Source organism: Clupea harengus, chromosome 20, assembly GCF_900700415.2.
Source record: "Clupea harengus chromosome 20, Ch_v2.0.2, whole genome shotgun sequence".
NCBI classification, from domain to species: Eukaryota; Metazoa; Chordata; class Actinopteri; order Clupeiformes; family Clupeidae; genus Clupea; species Clupea harengus.
Window position 1 is genome coordinate 1 of NC_045171.1, and position 19,757 is coordinate 19,757.

At 40.0% G+C, this 19,757-nt stretch overlaps 1 protein-coding gene and 1 long non-coding RNA gene across 2 annotated transcripts; both read left to right on the top strand.

Annotated features, from left to right (window-relative positions):
* Nucleotides 1-7: 7 nt before the first annotated feature.
* Nucleotides 8-5,879, top strand: LOC116225259 (ribonuclease inhibitor-like). The gene is made up of 5 exons (XM_042702769.1): nucleotides 8-156; nucleotides 571-708; nucleotides 1,643-1,816; nucleotides 2,307-2,480; nucleotides 5,297-5,879. The coding sequence occupies exons 3-5, from the start codon at nucleotides 1,719-1,721 to the stop codon at nucleotides 5,472-5,474; spliced, it is 450 nt and encodes a 149-aa protein (XP_042558703.1). The 5' UTR covers nucleotides 8-156; nucleotides 571-708; nucleotides 1,643-1,718; the 3' UTR covers nucleotides 5,475-5,879.
* A 1,347-nt stretch (nucleotides 5,880-7,226) lies between these two features.
* Nucleotides 7,227-10,976, top strand: LOC122128559. Its single transcript, XR_006151440.1, has 2 exons — nucleotides 7,227-7,356; nucleotides 10,900-10,976. It is a non-coding gene; the product is annotated as an uncharacterized LOC122128559 (long non-coding RNA).
* Nucleotides 10,977-19,757: the final 8,781 nt, after the last annotated feature.

The window sequence follows — 19,757 nt, forward strand, 5'->3', positions numbered from 1 at the left end:
AGGAGATGGATACGCAACTCTGACTTCAGCTCTGAAATCAAAGCACTCACACCTGGTGGAGCTGGACCTGAGAGGGAACGACCCTGGAGACTCAGGAGTGAAGCTGCTCACTGATTTACATAATTTAATTCATATTAAAAAACTTAAAACCCTGAGGTGAAAAAACTTCACAAAAGCATAAGATTTCTATATGTTCAGCATTCTGTTCAACTTTTGAATTGTGTTCACCATTTGAATGAAATGAAAATAATTCTATATGATACATCAATCAATATCTAGAGAAGAGAGATGTTCTATCTAATTTATTAAAGTCTTAATAGGGCTATAGAACACTGATTTCCACACCAAACTGACATTACTTTAACCTCAGTTATCCCAGTGTATAATCTGGGAACACCCCAGACTCTGTTTATATTTATATATAAAAAAAAAATTTATACTCACACACACACACATATATATGTATATATATGTGTGTGTGTGTGTGTGTGTGTGTGTGTGTGTGTGTGTGTGAGTATGAAATAAATAATTATATATATATACTGTATATTCATGTTTCTCCCTCTACAGGTTGTTGAAGACTGAGGCTGCAGAGAAAGCCTGTGTGTATCTGACTTCAGTTCTGGATACAAACCCCTTACTCCTGACAGAGCTGCATCTGAGTGGGAAGAAACCAGGAGGCTCAGGAGTGAAGCAGTTCTGCAAAAAGTGCTTTTATTTGTTTGATCTTTTTTTTATATATTTAACATGACAATGAAAAATATTGACAGCAGATATAAAGAAAGCAACAGACATTCCAATAGAGAAGCATTACCGTACTGTAAAAGCACTGGTTTGCATATGCATTAATAGTGGCGACACGTACCAAAACATTTTTATATTTTTTTTTTTATTTATATTATTTGGATTGATTTACATGCATTATTGTAGTGCTAAACCAAAACAGTTTACTGCAGAAGGAAAATATATCAAAAGATTCATATTTTCAATAATCTCCAATATTTAGTTACTGCTAAAAAAATTCGAACCCTGAGGTGAGAAAACTTTACAAAAGGCCATAAGATCTCTGAATGTGTCCACTCTTCTGTTCATATTTTCAATTGAATGTTATTTGTTATTTGTTAAAACAATTGGATATGATGCATCAATCAATATCTAGAGAAGAAGACAGAAGTTATATCAAATTTATTATAATGTTAATAGATTTCTACACCAGTTCTACACCAGTTACTTCACTTCAACCTCAGTTATTCCAGTGTAGAGTTAGTCATGTTCATTGTAAACTAATCTGGGAACACCCCAGACTGTAAAGGAGATGGGAGCAGCAATGACACACACACACACACACACATACACACATGTGTGTGTGTATGTATACAAATGTATGTAATTGTATATATATATACACACACATATATATATATACTGTATATGTAAGTATTATTATTTCGTTTTTGAAAATATAAATTAGTATATTAACAAAGAATCCAGATACTGGAGATACTGAGGTGAGAAAACTTCATATCTCCTAATATTTCCTGTGCTCAGGTCAGCTTCATGAAGAGCTGAATATTGTCTGTGATAATAACTTCTCATGAATGATCCCTTTTATAACATCAGCTTATACTTCCTCTCTCTGTAGGTTGTTGAAGAGTGGTGATGCAAAGAAAGCCTGTGAGTATCCTACTTCAGTTCTAGGTATAAACCCCTTACTCCTGATGGAGCTGGATCTGAGTGGGAGGAAACTAGGAGACTCAGGAGTGAAGCAGTTCTGTGCTCTACTGGAGGATTCACACTGCAAATTGAAGATACTTAAGTTAGTGTTTTTTTTACTTAAGAATGAAAATGTTTCTAGATGTGACACGAGAAGATGACTTTCCTTTGTGTTTGATTGTAATGTAATGATGGACAGAAAAGCATTACTGTATTAATGTATCTGGGTTAAGTTAGCACTGCACTAGTATTGATATATAGTACAGGACTATTATTCAGTGCTCTTTCACTCTAATACTTTATGTGTGTGTTTCCTCATCTAATGCAAATGGAAACCATATTAACTTTTAACAATCACCAGTACTTACGTAATGTTTCCTAACCGGGTTATTTAACCAAGGACATTTTACCCATATCTTCCTCACCATGGAGAGCTGAATGTTCAGAACATTTTTAGGTGATACATATATTCTACCATTTCATCATTTTACTGTACAATTAGTTATGGTTCTTTCCATCTGTCCTCTCTCACACATGTATCTGCTCCCTGTATGTAGAAACTGTATTTAGTTTCCTGCTCTCTCTCTCTACAGGCTTAATGACAGCAGTATAACAGAAGAAGGCTGTGCTGCTCTGACTTCAGCTCTCAGATCAAACCCCTCACACCTGATAGAGCTGAATCTGAGTGGGAATGAACTAAGAGACTCAGGAGTGAAGCACATCTCTGACCTACTGGAGAATCCAGACTGTAAACTACAGAGACTGCTGTAAGTAAACTGACAATAAACTAAAAAAACTAGAACATGCATTTCCCGAAGAAAATACCAGTGCATGCAACCGAAGAGAAGAAGTGGTTGCTAGTATGTTGCTCTGGTAATTGAGGTGGTTGCTAGGGATGTCAAACGAGTTGTTAGGTAGCTATGGTTGTTGCTAGGTTGTCATTTTAGTAGTGGTTGCTAGGGTAATTGAGATGGTTGTTAGGGCGTTGCTAGGGCAGTCATGTTGATTGAAAGTGAGAGAAAGCTGAGATATAAAGGGGAAAAAAGTGTGAATTGATGGACAGAGTAATTGAAAGGAGAAAGGAAAGGAGAGTGGACAAGAGTGGCTATGGATAAAGACAGAGTGACAAGGAAGAGTGAAGAGGGAAAAGATTGAAAGAAGGAGAGAAAATGGACTGAAGCAGAGAGATGGAGTGCAAGAAAGAGTAGACTGAGGCCCCGTGCACACAAAATCTAGTTTGCCTGAACCCGGAGAGAAACGTCTCCGGATAGCCCTATCGTGCACACGAACCCACTGTATCCGCACACTGTATCCGCACTCCTTCGAATCGGGGGTCCAAAGTGAGTAAACTCGAATCTGGCAGCGGGTTGGTGTTCGTACGCACGCCCTATCCGCAAACCCTTTCTAATCTGATGATGTCATTGCCCCACGTGATCGCCTTGCAACCTCAGGCTGAATCCGTATTAACCCCACTGCTTCACTTCATAACAGCAACAACATAAACTAAATGTATGACGTGGCTCCTTTTTCGTGACTTACATTTTTCTACTGTGCTTAGTCGTTTGTATTGGGATAGTGTGCTGCTCTACCTACATGTGGATAGTTTTTCGTGGTCTTATTTAGCCAGTTGGACGTAATTTTTGAGACCAGCCAGAACAACGGACACGACCGGCATTATTTAATAACTGGAATGGTTGTGGCAGCCTGTTATAGCAGTTCTCCAGCTTAAAAAAAAAAAATTCTTCCTATTACCTTGCTGCTATTACACGTGAATTTCCCTAACGGGATTAACACAAGTGTATCTATTTATCTATCTAAATCGATGTTGTTAGGAAAGGGATGACATTAACAAGCCACACTTTAATCTATCACTGTTTAATCTATTTGCATCAGACCATTTTACAAAACCGGTTTTTAAAAGTGTCAGCAATAGCCTATATGAGCAAATCTGACGTGAAAAGATTTTTTATTATAGACGGAAGTTTCAAAACGGTCTGTAATAAAGATGAATGTTACGTTAGCTTTAGTCCTGTCAGACAACGATAGCGATAGCTACTAGCTAGCGTTAACGTTACTTCAGAGGTACAGTACGTGAAGGACAAAGCCCTCAACAATAGCCTACATTTGTTGCTAGTAATAAAACCATGAAATTGGAAGCAATTGTAAACCATGAAACATCCAGGATCCACAGCACTTGCATTGTGGTCTCTCGTGCTCAAGCTCAGCATTTCCATAAAGCACAGGCATTTAAACAACTCAGACATGTCATGTTGCACATTGCTTTGTTGCACTGTTCTAAACTCTTTATTATCAATACAAAATATAATTATTTTTCACTTAACCTACAGTCTGCTCTGACCACTGATTTTATTAACCACCATAATGTGTTACTGTGCAGATTAAATGTAGGCTATGTGGCTAGGCTAAACGATGCTAGTTGGACCTCGACTACTGTCATATGTCACTTTTTTAGCATGCTCCTGTCTTCTTCTCAGTTTTCTTCAGTTATCTCTAGCACCGTTGAAGCGCCACCAACAGGCGTGGGGGATGTGCTACAGCAGATTCAATCGGATTCGCTGGGTTCATGTGCACGCGATTAAAAAGTGGATATGTGTGAAAAATGAATCCGGGTTCAGGCAAACTAGACTCCGTGTGCACGGGGCCTGAGAGGGATAGATAGAAAGATGGATAGGAAGAGAGATGGAGAGAAAACTAGTAGAGTATGGATGGTGTCTTATCAATATTCCTAGTTATACAGTTAATGGAGAAGGACAGAGAGAAGAGGAGCCTTGGGGCAGGCGTCAGTGAAGCACAGGTGCAAGCCAGTGTGATTACCCTATTAGGATGTCACAATGGCCCAATGTAAGTTTATGGGAGAAATGTTATTAGTTTTTCTTTAATATCTTAAAAAGTATAAAGTTCAGAAAAATTAAAAATACATAGCTGAAGTATGCTTTACAAGACCTATGCGACAAAGTTTCTACATTAAGCAGTTCAAACTGAATTGATCCCAGAAATTGGTTAAGGGAATAATAAGAAATTAGAAGAATAAGAAGCCTAGGAATGACAATACAGGGCATTGCATGCAATGTAATAAGACATATTTATAAATTAATCATAAGACTTAAATTCTGGCTGGAATCTTCTGACTTATTCTTGGCCTCATTTGATCACATGTCCTAAAGTGCCAATTGACTCACTAATCAAAATGGCCGCCAATAGCCAATCAAAATTCAGCAGTCGATATTTGACAGTGTGATTGGCCGATGTTCATGAAACTTCAAAGGCTCACTTCGCACCCTCTTGCTGCTATATTTTTTCATGTATTATGTGCTGGTGACAGTTGCATAGTGTCTTGAATAAAAAGAGGTTAAACTCAGAAGCAGAACATGCTACCATGCATGTGGGGAAAAGTCCATTATTTGTGTTATAAACAAGGACTAAATTAAATATATGCCAAACCAGCATACAAAAAATAATGCCAGACTCCAAAGGATTAATTAACTAAATGTTTGTATTTAAGACATAACTTTCTCCTCTGTCTCTGTCCAGTATTTAAGACATAACTTTCTGCTCCCTACAGGCTTATTGACAGCAGTATAACAGCAGGAGGCTGTGCTGCTCTGACTTCAGCTCTCAGATCAAACCCCTCACACCTGATAGAGCTGAATCTGAGTGGGAATAAACTAGGAGACTCAGGAGTGAAGCACATCTCTGATCTACTGGGGAATCCAGACTGTAAAGTGCAGAGACTGCTGTAAGTAAAAGGATGCTGAACAAAAAATTACAAATTCTAAGATGACTTCGGATAGATGTAGTGTTAACAGTCATTTTTGAAATATTTTTGTAACAGTAGTGTCTTATATTAGACAAACATGGTGAGATATGAATGTCCCTCTTAAGGCACAGTAGGGCCAGTATCAGAAAATGAACATGATTTTGCAGCATCAATGAAAAACACCTCTATTTTCTCTAGACTTTCTGACTGTGGTATAACAGGAGAGGGATATGCAACTCTGACTTCGGCTCTGAAATCAAACCCCTCACATCTGGTGGAGCTGGACCTGAGAGGGAACGACCCTGGAGACTCAGGAGTGGAGCTCCTCACTGATCTACATAATTTACTTGATGTTGAAAACCTTCAGACCCTGAAGTGAGAAAACTTCACAGAAGAGCATAAGATCTCTATATGTGTCCAGCATTCTATTCACCTTTTGAATTTTATTCACCATTTGAATGAAATGAAAATAATGTATTAAAGTCTTAATAGGGCTATAGACACTGATTTCCACACCAGACTGACATTACTCAGTTACCCCAGTGTATAATCTGGGAACACCCCAGACTCTGTTTATATTTATATATAAATAATTAATTTTATTTAAATATATTTAATATATGTATATACATTATTGTTATTCGTATTGATTCATTTTCTTTCAACAATTCCTGTTTCTCTCTCTACAGGTTGTTGAAGAGTGATGCTGCAGAGGAATCCTGTGCTTATCTGACTTCAGTTCTGAATAAAAACCCCTTACTCCTGACAGAACTGGATCTGAGTGGGAAGAAACCAGGAGACTCAGGAGTGAAGCAGTTCTGTGCTCTACTGGAGGATTCTCACTGCAAACTGAAGACACTTAAGTTAGTTTTTTATTTGTTTGATCATTTTTTTTATTTAAAATCTGACAATGAAAAATAAGGAAAGCAGATATAAACACAGCAAAATACATTGCTCTCTGTTTTACCCCAATGTAATGACCAGTAGTAAAGCATTACTGCACTGTAAGAGCAGCCACTGGTTTTCATATGCATTAATAGGGGGACACGCACCAAACATTAGAATAGTAAAGTAATGAATATTGATTGGATATTTTATTAACATCATATTTTGTTGCAGTGCTTAACCAAAACAGTTTACTGCAGAAGGAAACAAATCTCAAAACATTCATATTTTCAATAATCACCAATATTTACAATCGGTGGCCAAGAAATTAAAAGTATAGAGTTACATGTAATATAAACAATTTTAAGTTTCTCAAAACTGTTTCCTGCTGTTCTAAATACAAAACTGCTTTTGTGTTTTTTTTTAAGGTCTGAGTTTAGTATATGAAGAATGTTTCTGTCTTTCTAATACATTTTAGTTTCCTGCACTTTCTCTCCACATTGTGTTGAATGGTTGATGCCTATCCAATCGGTTGAGATTGCCAACATATTATTGGTCCTGTTGTCAAGATGGTACCTATGTTATCTTGGTGACTCTCTTACTATTTATGCACAATTGCACCCACATGTATTATAAGCCCGTTCATAAGGTAGGGTACCTACATTATTCTGATGCCCGTGTGAGGCTGGTACCTATGGTACCTTCACATTTATGAATCTCTCCATAGTGCTTCAGTAGATTGAACTCTGTTTCAATCAAAACATTTTCACACTTTCCACTTTCTCTCTCTCCCTGTCTCCCTACAGGCTTAATGACAGCAGTATAACAGCAGAAGGCTGTGCTGCTCTGACTTCAGGTCTCAGATCAAACCCCTCACACCTGATAGAGCTGAATCTGAGTGGGAATAAATTAGGAGACTCAGGAGTGAAGTACATCTCTGATCTACTGAAGGATCCACACTGTAAACTACAGAGACTGCTGTAAGTGATGTAGAGTTGAACTCAAATAAAAAATTCTAACATGAATGAATCATATAGATCTCTTCTGTTTTGATAATATTAGTAACTCGGTGTAGAGGGACTTGGGTTGATATAAAAGTCCAATCCTAATTAAGTGAATAAATGTTTGACATTCATCATGTTACTGTTAAACTCCTTCCTAAGTGTCAATAATGGTCGCCGCCAACCTACCCCTATACACTCTCTCTCTACAGGCTTAATGACAGCAGTATAACAGCAGAAGGCTGTGCTGATCTGACTTCAGCTCTCAGATCAAACCCCTTACACCTGATAGAGCTGAATCTGAGTGGGAATAAACTAGGAGACTCAGGAGTGAAGCACATCCTTGCTTTACTACAGAATCCACACTGTAAACTGCAGAGAGTGGTGTAAGTAAACCAATCATTTTAGTTTAGTGATGTAGTAAAATACACAAAACAGACCTTCATAGTCACACATAGTCACAGAGTTACATGTTCTATAAAATACAGTTAAGGAATACACACAATTATTTTACCAGTATAACAGCTGTGTTTCCCAGAACTGTTTGCTGCTGTTCTAAATACAAAACAGCATTTGTGTTTTTTAAAGTCTGAGTTTAGCACATGCAGAATGTTTCTCTCTCTCTCTCTCTCTCTCTCTCTCTCTCAATCTTCAGGCTTAATGAGCCTAGATGACCACACATGTATCTAACTCCCTGTAGATATTTCTGTAAATTCTCATTCATTTTATGTATTCTTATTCCCTTTAAGCACAACTGCCCCAGTGCCAGCCAGTGCAGAGTAGGGTCTCAGTGTTGAGTCTTAATTCTGTAATATTAGTAATGAGGCAGATCAGTAACTAGTAAACCCTTTCCTTTCACTTGTGCGGAGTGAGTCACTAACAGGATCACAGCTATTTGCAGTTTGATTTTACTGCCACTGGCACGACTGAGCAACGTCCTCAGTGTGTTTTGTGTGCCGAGGTGCTAGCGAATGACAGCATGAAGCCATGCAAATTAAAAAGGCACCTCGACACCAAACACCCTGACTTGAAAGAGAATCCTGTGGACTTCTTTATACGTAAACATGATGGCCTCCAGCAACAAAAAAACACCATATCCAAGCATAGCACTGTCTCCAAGCAGTCTGGAGGCATCGTATGTAGTTGCTCATATATTTAATGTCCTTGACTCATTCATCCAAGACAGTGGTTTGGGCTGGGAAAAGTGTATTGGCCTCTGCACAGATGGAGCACGGTCGATGACAGGGCGTGAGCGTGGCCTCGTAGCTCGCGTCCAGCAAGTTGCTCCACTTGTGCAATGGACACACTGCATGTTCCATCGCGAGGCACTTGCTGCCAAGAAAAAGCCATCGCTCTTCGAGTCAGTGCTTCACCAGGCCATGAAAATTATTAACCATATTAAGGCTCGTCCACTTAACTCCCGTTTGTTTGGGGTCCTCTGCCAGGAGATGGGGTCAGGGCACGAACAGCTGTTGCTGCACACTGAAGTTCGCTGGCTCTACAGGGGGCATAGCACAACATAATAAAGTGCAATTTATGGTCATAGTGCAACAACTAGTGTCCCCAGACACATTCCAGACTTCCAGGCATCTTTTCAAAAGGTACTGTGCAAAAACAACAACAGTGCAAAACAAAATAGTGGATATAATAGTGCAGCCATTCAGCTAACAAGATGAACATGAGTTTTGGAAAAATTGCATAATTTTTCACAGCATTTCACACCCCTAAAGACTAAAGCTTCTTAAAGGATGTATTACATACAAAATAAATCAATGTTCAGTGTGGTCACGGCGAAATTCTGTCAATCGCAAATCTTCTTTTAGGCTACATTGAGTCTATGGCATCGAAAACAATAAATAAATTGGGTAATCGTGTTTTTTCAAACCAATTGTATATTCAGTTGTAACTATATTAAACTAGGACATTCAGTGAATTTCGCTAGTTTTGACATGATACTTTCAAGATACATGCTCTCTTTCTCTCTCTCTCCCCTTCTAACCAAGGTAGGCTATAGGCTAACGTTAAAACTACAGCACAGCTAACCTAAACTACGTACATAACATAAGCCATTCTAACACACGTGCCCACCATCTTAAACATCATGTAACGTGTATTTCAGTATGACAGATAAAAAAAAACTGAAAAAGTGCATTCTTTGAATGTTGTTAATATGAATCAAAACTCTCCTTAAATTTCTTTAAACAAATCCGGATGACGGTCTTTCAGGTGCTTTGCTAAATTGGAAGTATTACCTCCTTTGGTCTGAAGAACACGGTATATCGTATGCATAAGTAGGGTGACCAGACGTCCTCTTTTACCCAGACATGTCCTCTTTTCGAGACCTAAAAAATGCGTCCGGCAGGGATTCCAAAAGCGTTCAGGATTTTGCCTCGTTGGATATTTGTGTTCCTCTGGGTCTTTCACAAACTAGTTATTTTAGTATCGTAAGTATCGGTTCTCGTGACTAGAAGGGCGTGTGAGGTATATGTAGGGGCTGTGACAGGTGTGGGTGATTAGGAACCAGGTGAGTGCAAACGCGGTGCAGGTGAGTGAGGATGCAGGTGTGAGTGATGCGAGAGAGTGGAACAGGTGTATGTGCTTATGTGATTGGGGACCTGAATGCAGCTGATGAGCGTGCAGCTGGGAGAGTAAGTGAGCTGAAGGGGGCGTGGCCGGAGCGGAGCTCCGTAGGAACGTGACAGCAGGCTCATATAGCTGCTAATATTAATAGCCTACTAATAGGCTTGCTACTACTGATACTAATAATAATAACAATAATAATTATAAATAGTAATAATAATTGTCTGTATGGGCCTAACAATAACAATAGCCTAACCTTGACATGTCAGGCCTATCATTAACAATATGCTATCTATCTATCTATATATGGTGGTGTAGTTGAGGGCGGTGGCGGGGGGGCCCCAACTACCCCTAACCAGCTTTGGGGGGGGGCCCAGCTTCCAAAAGTTTGAGAACCCCTGATCTATGTAACTAAAAACATTTAAAAAAAATGTTTATTTAGTTTCCTGCTCTCTTTCTACAGGCTGGATGGCAGTAGATTGAACACTGTTTCAATCATAACATTTTCACACTTCTCTTTCTCTCTCCCTACAGGCTTAATGACAGCAGTATAACAGAAAAAGGCTGTGCTGCTCTGACTTCAGCTCTCAGATCAAACCCCACACACCTGACAGAGCTGAATCTGGGTGGGAATAAACTAGGAGACTCAGGAGTGAAGCACATCTCTGATCTACTGAAGGATCCACACGGTAAACTACAGAGACTGCTGTAAGTGATTTAGAGTTGAACTCAAATTAAAAATTCTAACATGAATGAATCATATAGATCTCTTCTGTTTTGATAATATTAGTAACACGGTGTAGAGAGACTTGGGTTGATAGAAAAAGTCCAATCCTAATTAAGTGAATAAATGTTTGACATTCATCTTGTTACTGTTAAACTCCTTCCTAAGTGTCAATAATGGTCGCCGCCAACCTACCCCTATACAATCTCTCCCTACAGGCTTAATAACAGCAGTATAACAGAAGAAGGCTGTGCTGCTCTGACTTCAGCTCTCAGATCAAACCCCTCACACCTGACAGAGCTGAATCTGAGTGGGAATAAACTAGGAGACTCAGGAGTGAAGCACATCTCTGATCTACTGAAAGATCCACACTGTACACTTGAGAAACTGCTGTAAGTGATGTGGAGCTGAACTCAAATTAAAAATTATATTGTGAATGAATCATACAGATCTCTTCTATTTGTATTATATTAGTAACACAGTGTAGAGGAACTTGTGTTGATATAAAAGTCCAATCTTAATTAAGTATATAAAAGTTTGACATTCATCATGTTACTGTTAAACTCCACAGTAAGGCCAAAATGAAAAATTATAATAATGTAAGTAATGAACAATTGTTTGTTTTTCCAGTGATGCATTTTTGCAACAACAAAAATGTCTTTTCTTTTCTCTAGACTGTCAGACTGTGGTATAACAGGAGATGGATACGCTGCTCTGACTTCAGCTCTGAAATCAAACCCCTCACACCTGGTGGAGCTGGACCTGAGAGGGAACGACCCTGGAGACTCTGGAGTGGAGCTTCTCACTGATTTACATAATTTACTTCATGTTAAAAAACTTCAGACCCTTAGGTGAGAGAACTTCACAAAAGAACATAACATCTCCATCCTCTGTCCAGCATTCTGTTCACCTTTTGAATTGCTGAATCTTATTTGTGAAAATAATTCTATATGATACATTAATCAATATCTAGAGAAGAAGAGAGAAGTCATATCTAATTTATTGTAGCCTTAATAGGGCTATAGAACACTGATTTCCACACCAGACTGACAAGGGTAGAGTTAATCACTTTAACCTCAGTTATTCCAGTGTAGAGTTAGTCATGTTGATTGTAAACTAATCTGGGAACACCCCAGACTGTAAAGGGAATTGGAGCAGCAATGACACACACACACACACACATGTATATATAATTTGATTTTTCAACATATCAATTATGTATTACATGTATAAACTGGAGATACTGAGGTGAGAACATTTCCTAATGCAGTTTAAAATATCCTAATGTTTCCTGTGCTCAGGTCAGGAGGAGCTGGATTTTGTTAGCCATAATAACTGCACATTAATAATCCACATATAACATCAGCTTATACTTCCTCTCTCTACAGGTTGTTGAAGAGTGAAGCTGCAGAGAAAGCCTGTGTGTATCTGACTTCAGTTCTGGGTACAAACCCCTTACTCCTGACAGAGCTGGATCTGAGTGGGAAGAAACTAAGAGACTCAGGAGTGAAGCAGTTCTGTGCTCTACTGAAGGATTCTCACTGCAAACTGAAGAAACTTAAGTTAGTGTCTTGATTTCTTTACTTATTTCTTACTTATGATTGAAAAATATTCTAGATGTGACACGAGAAGAGGACTTTGTGTTTAATTCTAATGTAATGAGAAAAGCATTACTGCACTATTAGAGCAGGCACTGGTTTCCATATGCATTAATTGAGGAAACACACATAAAGTATTAGCATGAAAGAGCACTGAATATTAGTCCTGTACTATATATTACTGCTAGTACAGTGCTACATTAACCCAGATGCGTTTATAATATTAATTTTCAGCAATCGTACTTACTTAATGTTTCCTAACTGGGTTATTTAACCAAGGAAAATGTACCCATATTTTCCTCACCATGGAGACCATCTCTCCCTACAGGCTTAATAACAGCAGTATAACAGGAGAAGGCTGTGCTGCTCTGATGTCAGCTCTCAGCTCAAACCCCTCACACTTGATAGAGCTGAATCTGAGTGGGAATAAACTAGGAGACTCAGGAGTGGATTATATCTCTGCTTTACTACAGAATCCACACTGTAAACTACAGAAACTGCTGTAAGTAAACTGACAAAGTGTATATGATGAAGCATACTAAACAGACCATTATAGTCATAATTTAAAGCCAAGAAATCATTGAAGAAAACGATTGCGTAACAGATTAAATTAACCACCCCGATTTTTACAGTAATATACACTAAAGGTATATGTGTGTTTATAATATCAGTATAATAATTGTTGACTGGTAAAACTATTGTTTTATTATTGTTGTTGTTGTTGTTGTATCTCACTGCTCAGAATCTATGGTTGGGCAGTTGTTATATTGGGTAGGTTAGGTTGTTGGGTATGAGTACTTGCATGTGACAGTGAGATGTTTGGTCGCTGTGGGAAGTCTCTAACCAATAGCATAAGGAAAAATAAGCCACATTTTGTTTTTGTTTCTGTTCACTCTTTACATTTAATATCATAACAACTGTAGCTAACCCTGTAGCGGCCAGAGCAGGATTGAAACTCTCTATGGAGTCTGTGTGTCACCAGTAAGAAAGGGGATGAGTTGCTGGATTGATTGTTGTTGTTGATCATTGGCGTCAGCGGCATTGCATTATTGCAGTCATTCCTCTCACAGACCAATACAATGTCACAGATAAAACACAGACAGCTGTGCATGCAAGAGTCTTTCAGTTTGCGTGTGTAAGTGTGAGTATATGTGTGTGTCCCTAGGTTTTTTCAGCAGTTGATCTCAATGAAGCCAGAAAAAGGTTGTCCGTCAGGTGATTCATTTCAAGATCTTTACTCAGTTTCCTGCCCTCTCTCTACAGGCTTAATGACAGCAGTATAACAGAAGTAGGCTGTGCTACTCTGACGTCAGCTCTCAGATCAAACCCCTCACACCTGAGAGAGCTGCATCTGAAAGGGAATAAACTAGGAGACTCAGGAGTGAAGATCTCTGCTCTATTGGAGGATCCAAACTATAAACTTGAGAAACTGGAGTGAGTAAAAACATTTTGACATTACAAAATATGGAACAGTGAACAGAAATTGATGATAATAGACTTTTTAGAGTGATCGGTGTTCAACCCAATAACCCAGACTCAAACTCTGTAGACATTTCACATTGACAAGACAAACTATATGTGCATCAAACAGCAAGACAGAAACTATATGTGCATCAAACAGCAAGACAGAAAATATATGTGCACCAAACAGCAAGACAGAAACTATGTGTGCATCAAACATTAAGGCAGTTCATTTCCTCCAGTATTCACAGCCAGTGTCTCACCTAAGAAACAGAACAGTGGAGGGTTACAGTGTATTAGAGCTCATATTCTGAATGTAAACATAACCTTTAATAGTACTGTGGGGCTCTCTCAATATAAACATAACCTTTACTGGTACTGTGGGGCTCTCTCAATGTAAACATAACCTTTACTAGTACTGTGGGGCTCTCTCAATGTAAACATAACCTTTACTGGTACTGTGGGGCTCTAGCACAGCTGCCTATGGAACAAGACTAGAAATGCGGTCTAGTGTCTATATATAGCTTTGTAGGGACTTCTGGCAGCTAACTGACCAAAAGCTTCACTTGTAGACCTTAGACAGTCCACTTAGTGCTCAGAGACTAACGTCTCATACAGAGAGATGAATGCGCATTTGAATCTGGAACATTATCTAAAATCCAAGTCACAAGATAGACCATATGGTGTATACAGTAACCTTGCTGAGGGCAAGACTAAGAACGTTGATCAACAGAAACAAAAAACAGGCCAAGGTGAAAACACAGGACGCCAAACAGGACCTAGGGATGCCTAGAATGAAGTAAACAGGAACACACATTTTCAGTATCAACGTGGCTCAGTAGATTTAAAGGAATGAGAGACTTCACAAGGAACACAGAGGAATATGTACTACAAGCATTCTTACGATCCAGTGCAGTTACAACTCCCAAACACCAGGGGCAGTATACTGATTTTGCGGCTGTGGAATGGACAGGCACTTATATTTGTAATTGTGAGGGCATTTCTTGAACATAAAGTAATAAGGTATGAAAAGACAGATTTGACAATATTAAAATACGAGAACATAGAAAAGAACAAGTTAAGTGTAAGCAACTTATTCCTTAAAGTGAACTAGAGCAGCTCCATCCTGCCTTTGATGCTGCAGATTATCACAGTACATTCTCCACTCACCTCAGTCATGAGATTATCACAGTACATTCTCCACTCACCTCAGTCATGAGATTATCACAGTACATTCTCCACTCACCTCAGTCATGATGAAGATTATCACAGTACATTCTCCACTCACCTCAGTCATGATGGAGATTATCACAGTACATTCTCCACTCACCTCAGTCATGATGCAGATTATCACAGTACATTCTCCACTCACCTCAATCATGATGGAGATTATCACAGTACATTCTCCACTCACCTCAGTCATGATGGAGATTATCACAGTACATTCTCCACTCACCTCAGTCATGATGGAGATTATCACAGTACATTCTCCACTCACCTCAGTCATGAGATTATCACAGTACATTCTCCACTCACCTCAGTCATGACGGAGATTATCACAGTACATTCTCCACTCACCTCAGTCATGACGGAGATTATCACAGTACATTCTCCACTCACCTCAGTCATGAGATTATCACAGTACATTCTCCACTCACCTCAGTCATGAGATTATCACAGTACATTCTCCACTCACCTCAGTCATGAGAGCCATTTGTTTTTATGGTCTTCAGTGTTGAGAGTATATATTTATCATTTGGATAATATTCATTTTTAAATATGTTCTAATAATTTTGTGAATTGGCTGAATTGCCTAAATTGTACAAGCAGGCATCCCCTTTCAATCGTTTCAAATCATCACTACCCACACATCACACCTAATTAGATACGTATCCTGTAGAGCAGGGGGACTCAATTAGAAACCCAAAAGGTCCATTCGCCAAATTTCCATTCAGTCCAGGGTCCGGAACAGTGACGGTCCAAATCCAAAAACATAACTCCAACAAAAACGTTCAAACTATGCACAAAAGGTGATGTGGTCTGGCCTTATTTGTGTGAAAGGTGACACTTTTTTGTGAATTAAACTTGGGCATAAAAGGTGTGAAGGCCAGGCGGAGGCACTGATGTAAGTGTTCATTAGTGAGTGTGCTCCTGTATTTGTTTTTCACCACATTCATGGTTGAAAAGGCAGACTCACAACAGTATGTTGAGGTATGCACGCTCTTGTTGTGTGGCTGATCTAACTTTATACTGCATGTTGCTTGGTATGATTGCAGATGGTTTATTTTTCTGCCCCTTACCTCAGAGTTCTGCGGGTATTTTTGTTCGAAGTGTGCATGCTGTGTTTCATAGTGACGTTTCACATTACCACTTTTGACAAGGGCAACCGTCTCGTTGCAGATTAAACACATCGGTTTTGTGCTCCCCACAGGCAACACAAAAAGCATACTTGTCAGTCCACTCTGTCTAACATTTGCAATTTTTGGAATCAACTTTTCGTTTTTTGTCGGGTTTAAAGCACGCCATGATTTTCTTTGCTGAGAAAAAGATACCCTTCACAAATCTATCTGCCTGCGTTGTTGCCATTGACACACACACAACCTGCGTGACCCACAGAGCTCGCGGCCAACATTGAGTGAGTGAGTTGTCATAGTGATGTTGTTATTACACCTCCTGATTGGACCTCTGGATTGGACACGGAAGATAGAAACCACATCGAGTAGGGAAAAAATATATAGCGCGAAATCACGCACCAATGAAAACTCGCTTGGATCATGATTAAATTAGAATGTTGATTTTGGCTTCGGTCCAAATTTGATTGCGTCTGGGTCCGGATCCGGACTGCGGTCCGCCTATTGAGTACCCCTGCTGTAGAGCAAATATAGAAATGGTCTCTGCTCTGGCATATGGACTATTATCAATTCATTCTCAATTAAAATTCATGCTCTCTCTCTCTCACACACACACACTCACACACACACACACACACACACACACACACACACACACACACACACACACACACACACACACACACACACACACACACACACACACACACACACACACACACACAAATGTGTACCACTCACACACACACACAACAAATGTTAAAGAGCAGATGATCGTAAAGCAAGAAATGTTTAAAATTTAATTTTTGTTTTGTTCACTTACAGATTGGAATCTGGTGCATTGGCAAATGTCCTCACATATATTCTTGGTGGACAGCAAGAAGTAAAGCCTGACTCCTCAACTCAGCAGAGAAAAGCAGATGTTGGCACTGAACACGACCAGGGAGAGCAAGAGAGTGACACTACCAGGGGTGTCTCTACATCAGGGGCAGATGGGGCCCATGCAGGCCATTTACCAGAAGACAACGGTAGTGCTGTCTGACACATTCACAACATCTTCCTGTACGGATAAAGGTTTATAATATTATTATAGCACTTTGCTGACTCTGCTTCTGAAATATGATTAAACTGTTATTGTTTTGGACATTTGTGATCCTGTAATCTGTTACTGATGTTTAAAGAGCCCAGACATGGCTGACCCAAACCTCAGTGTTCAGTGGGAGAGCTATAGCTGTGATAGTCTCATAACCCTGAGCAACATGCCTCCCCAATATTCAGAAGATATTGTAGATGACATGTCTGTACTGAAATAAGCCAAATGATTTTTCACTGTTTTGTATATGTACACATATTGGAACACCTTGTGGGACTATTTGAGATAGATTCAGCCACAACATAGGCACTTGACATGTAAGTTTGGTTAACAATACATTTATTTACATAATAAAATATGCAAACTGGGCACTGTGTTTGTGTGTGTGTGTGTGTGTGTGTGTGTGTGTGTGTGTGTGTGTGCGTGTGTGAGAGAGAGAGAGAAAGAGAGAGTTTAAGAGGTAGACTAGCAAGGAAGTATAACACCATAAAGGAAATAGGGATACATGATGAAGATAAAAGAGGGAGAGGGATTAAATGAAAAAGAGAAAGGGGGAGAGAAAGATCAGATTCTTGTTGCTGTATGACAGAAGTAGATCATTGGGGGTGTAAACTATAACCTATATACATTTGAGGCAAGAGTGTGTGTGTGTGAGGGGGGGGGGGTGCAGAGAGACCTCATAGGGCAGTAGTCCTCAGGTGGAGATAGCCAGCCTACAGCCTACAGTGGCATCCTCTGAGATGGGCTTGGCCTTCAGTCTACAGTGGCATCCTCTGAGATGGGCTTGGCCTTCAGTCTACAGTGGCATCCTCTGAGATGGGCTTGGCCTTCAGCCTACAGTGGCATCCTCTGAGATGGGCTTGGCCTTCAGCCTACAGTGGCATCCTCTGAGATGGGCTTGGCCTTCAGCCTACAGTGGCATCCTCTGAGATGGGCTTGGGCTCTCATGACTAACTGACTATAATGACATCATGATGAGTAAGACTTCAAGACTGGGGCCGTGGCTCTGAGAGATCCGTCGCTACCAGAAGTCCACTGATCTGCTGATCCACAAGCTGCCTCTCCAGCGTCTGGTCAGAGAGATCACTCAGGACTTCAAGACTGATCTGTGCCTCCAGAGCTCTGCTGTCATGGCTGCTCAGGAGGCCAGTGAGGCTCACCTGGTTGGTCTGTTTGAGGACACCAATCTGTGCTCCACCCACACCTAGAGAGTCCCCATCATGCCCAAGGACATCCAGCTGGCTCGTCATATCCGTGGGGAGTGTGCTTAAATTCTCAAGATTATCCTTAACCCACTAATCACATCACATGGGCTATGTGCACTGGACTCCATCTCACAATTCAAAACTGTGATTAAAACCCATCTGTTTTAAAACTTGCATACTTACCCTAACTGCCTTTTTAATATAAAATACTGATCTCGTTTGTTGCTGAGCTATGATCTGTTGCTTACTGTATGTTTTATTGATGGCCATTGTGTGTTTTATTAATCTCATGTGGTGTAAAGTGACCTTGAGTGTCATGAGTGCGTGGGAAAACCACATCACCCACGGAACCCGAACATGAGAGCGTGCAGCGCTGTGACACCACTCAGCCCCCCCGCCCTGAGTGATTAGCGCCCCCCAGAAGGATGGAGCTGACTCACTCCCATCAGATGTGGAGTTCGCCCCTGTGGACCGGAGGAAGGCAGCCAACAGTCTGGCAAAGTCTCTGAGGTCTTGGGGAGACGAGCCCCCCTGACGACCGCTGCACATGTAGAACCCTCAGGCAGCAGCAGGTTGGATGTTCAGGTCTCCGGTCTCTGCAGAGCGGTTCCAGTGGAACAGTGGAAGTTTTCCAGCCAGGACTTTTTCTGTTTTGTTACTTTGTTCCATGTGCTCTGTGTTTTTGTTTTGACATGTGCTTTCATTTGTTTTGCTTTACCATGTGTTCGTTGCCCCGCCATGATTCACTAATAATGCGCTGCATGTTGTGGCTGTCACAAGCCAGTTGTGCGTTGTTGTTGTATCCTGCTGCTCAGGATCTATGGTTGGGCAGTTGTTATATTGGTTAGGTTACTGTGCTGGGTATGAGTACTTGCATGTGGCAGTGGGAGGATTGGCCACTGTGGGAGGTCCACAACCAATAGCACCAATAGCAAAAGGCGTTTAACATCTATTCCTGTGTTTTACTAGAATGAGAAACAGTAATGTTTAAAGTCTGTCACCTCCACTCTAAGAGTAATATGTAATGAATTTAATATTAATTTAATAGTAATACATGAAAATGATGTGGAGAAATATTTGTCATATTTCTTATGTGTTACTGACGGGTACAATGTCACCTGTTCTGTAGTCATGCTCTTTGCCCTAATAGCAGTTTCCTGGTCACCTCCAGATCCCATTGGTTCTGCAGATGGCATTGGAAGTGAACAAAAGAAATAGTTCTGAGGAATGCGTTATACATTTAGTTTAAATAGCAAGTAAAAGGGAACATTTTCCATATAAATAATCACATTTGGAAACAAAATGTTTGCAAAGAGAGTCATTGGAGGTTGATGCAATGTAGCAAAACACCTGAGAAAATATTAATAG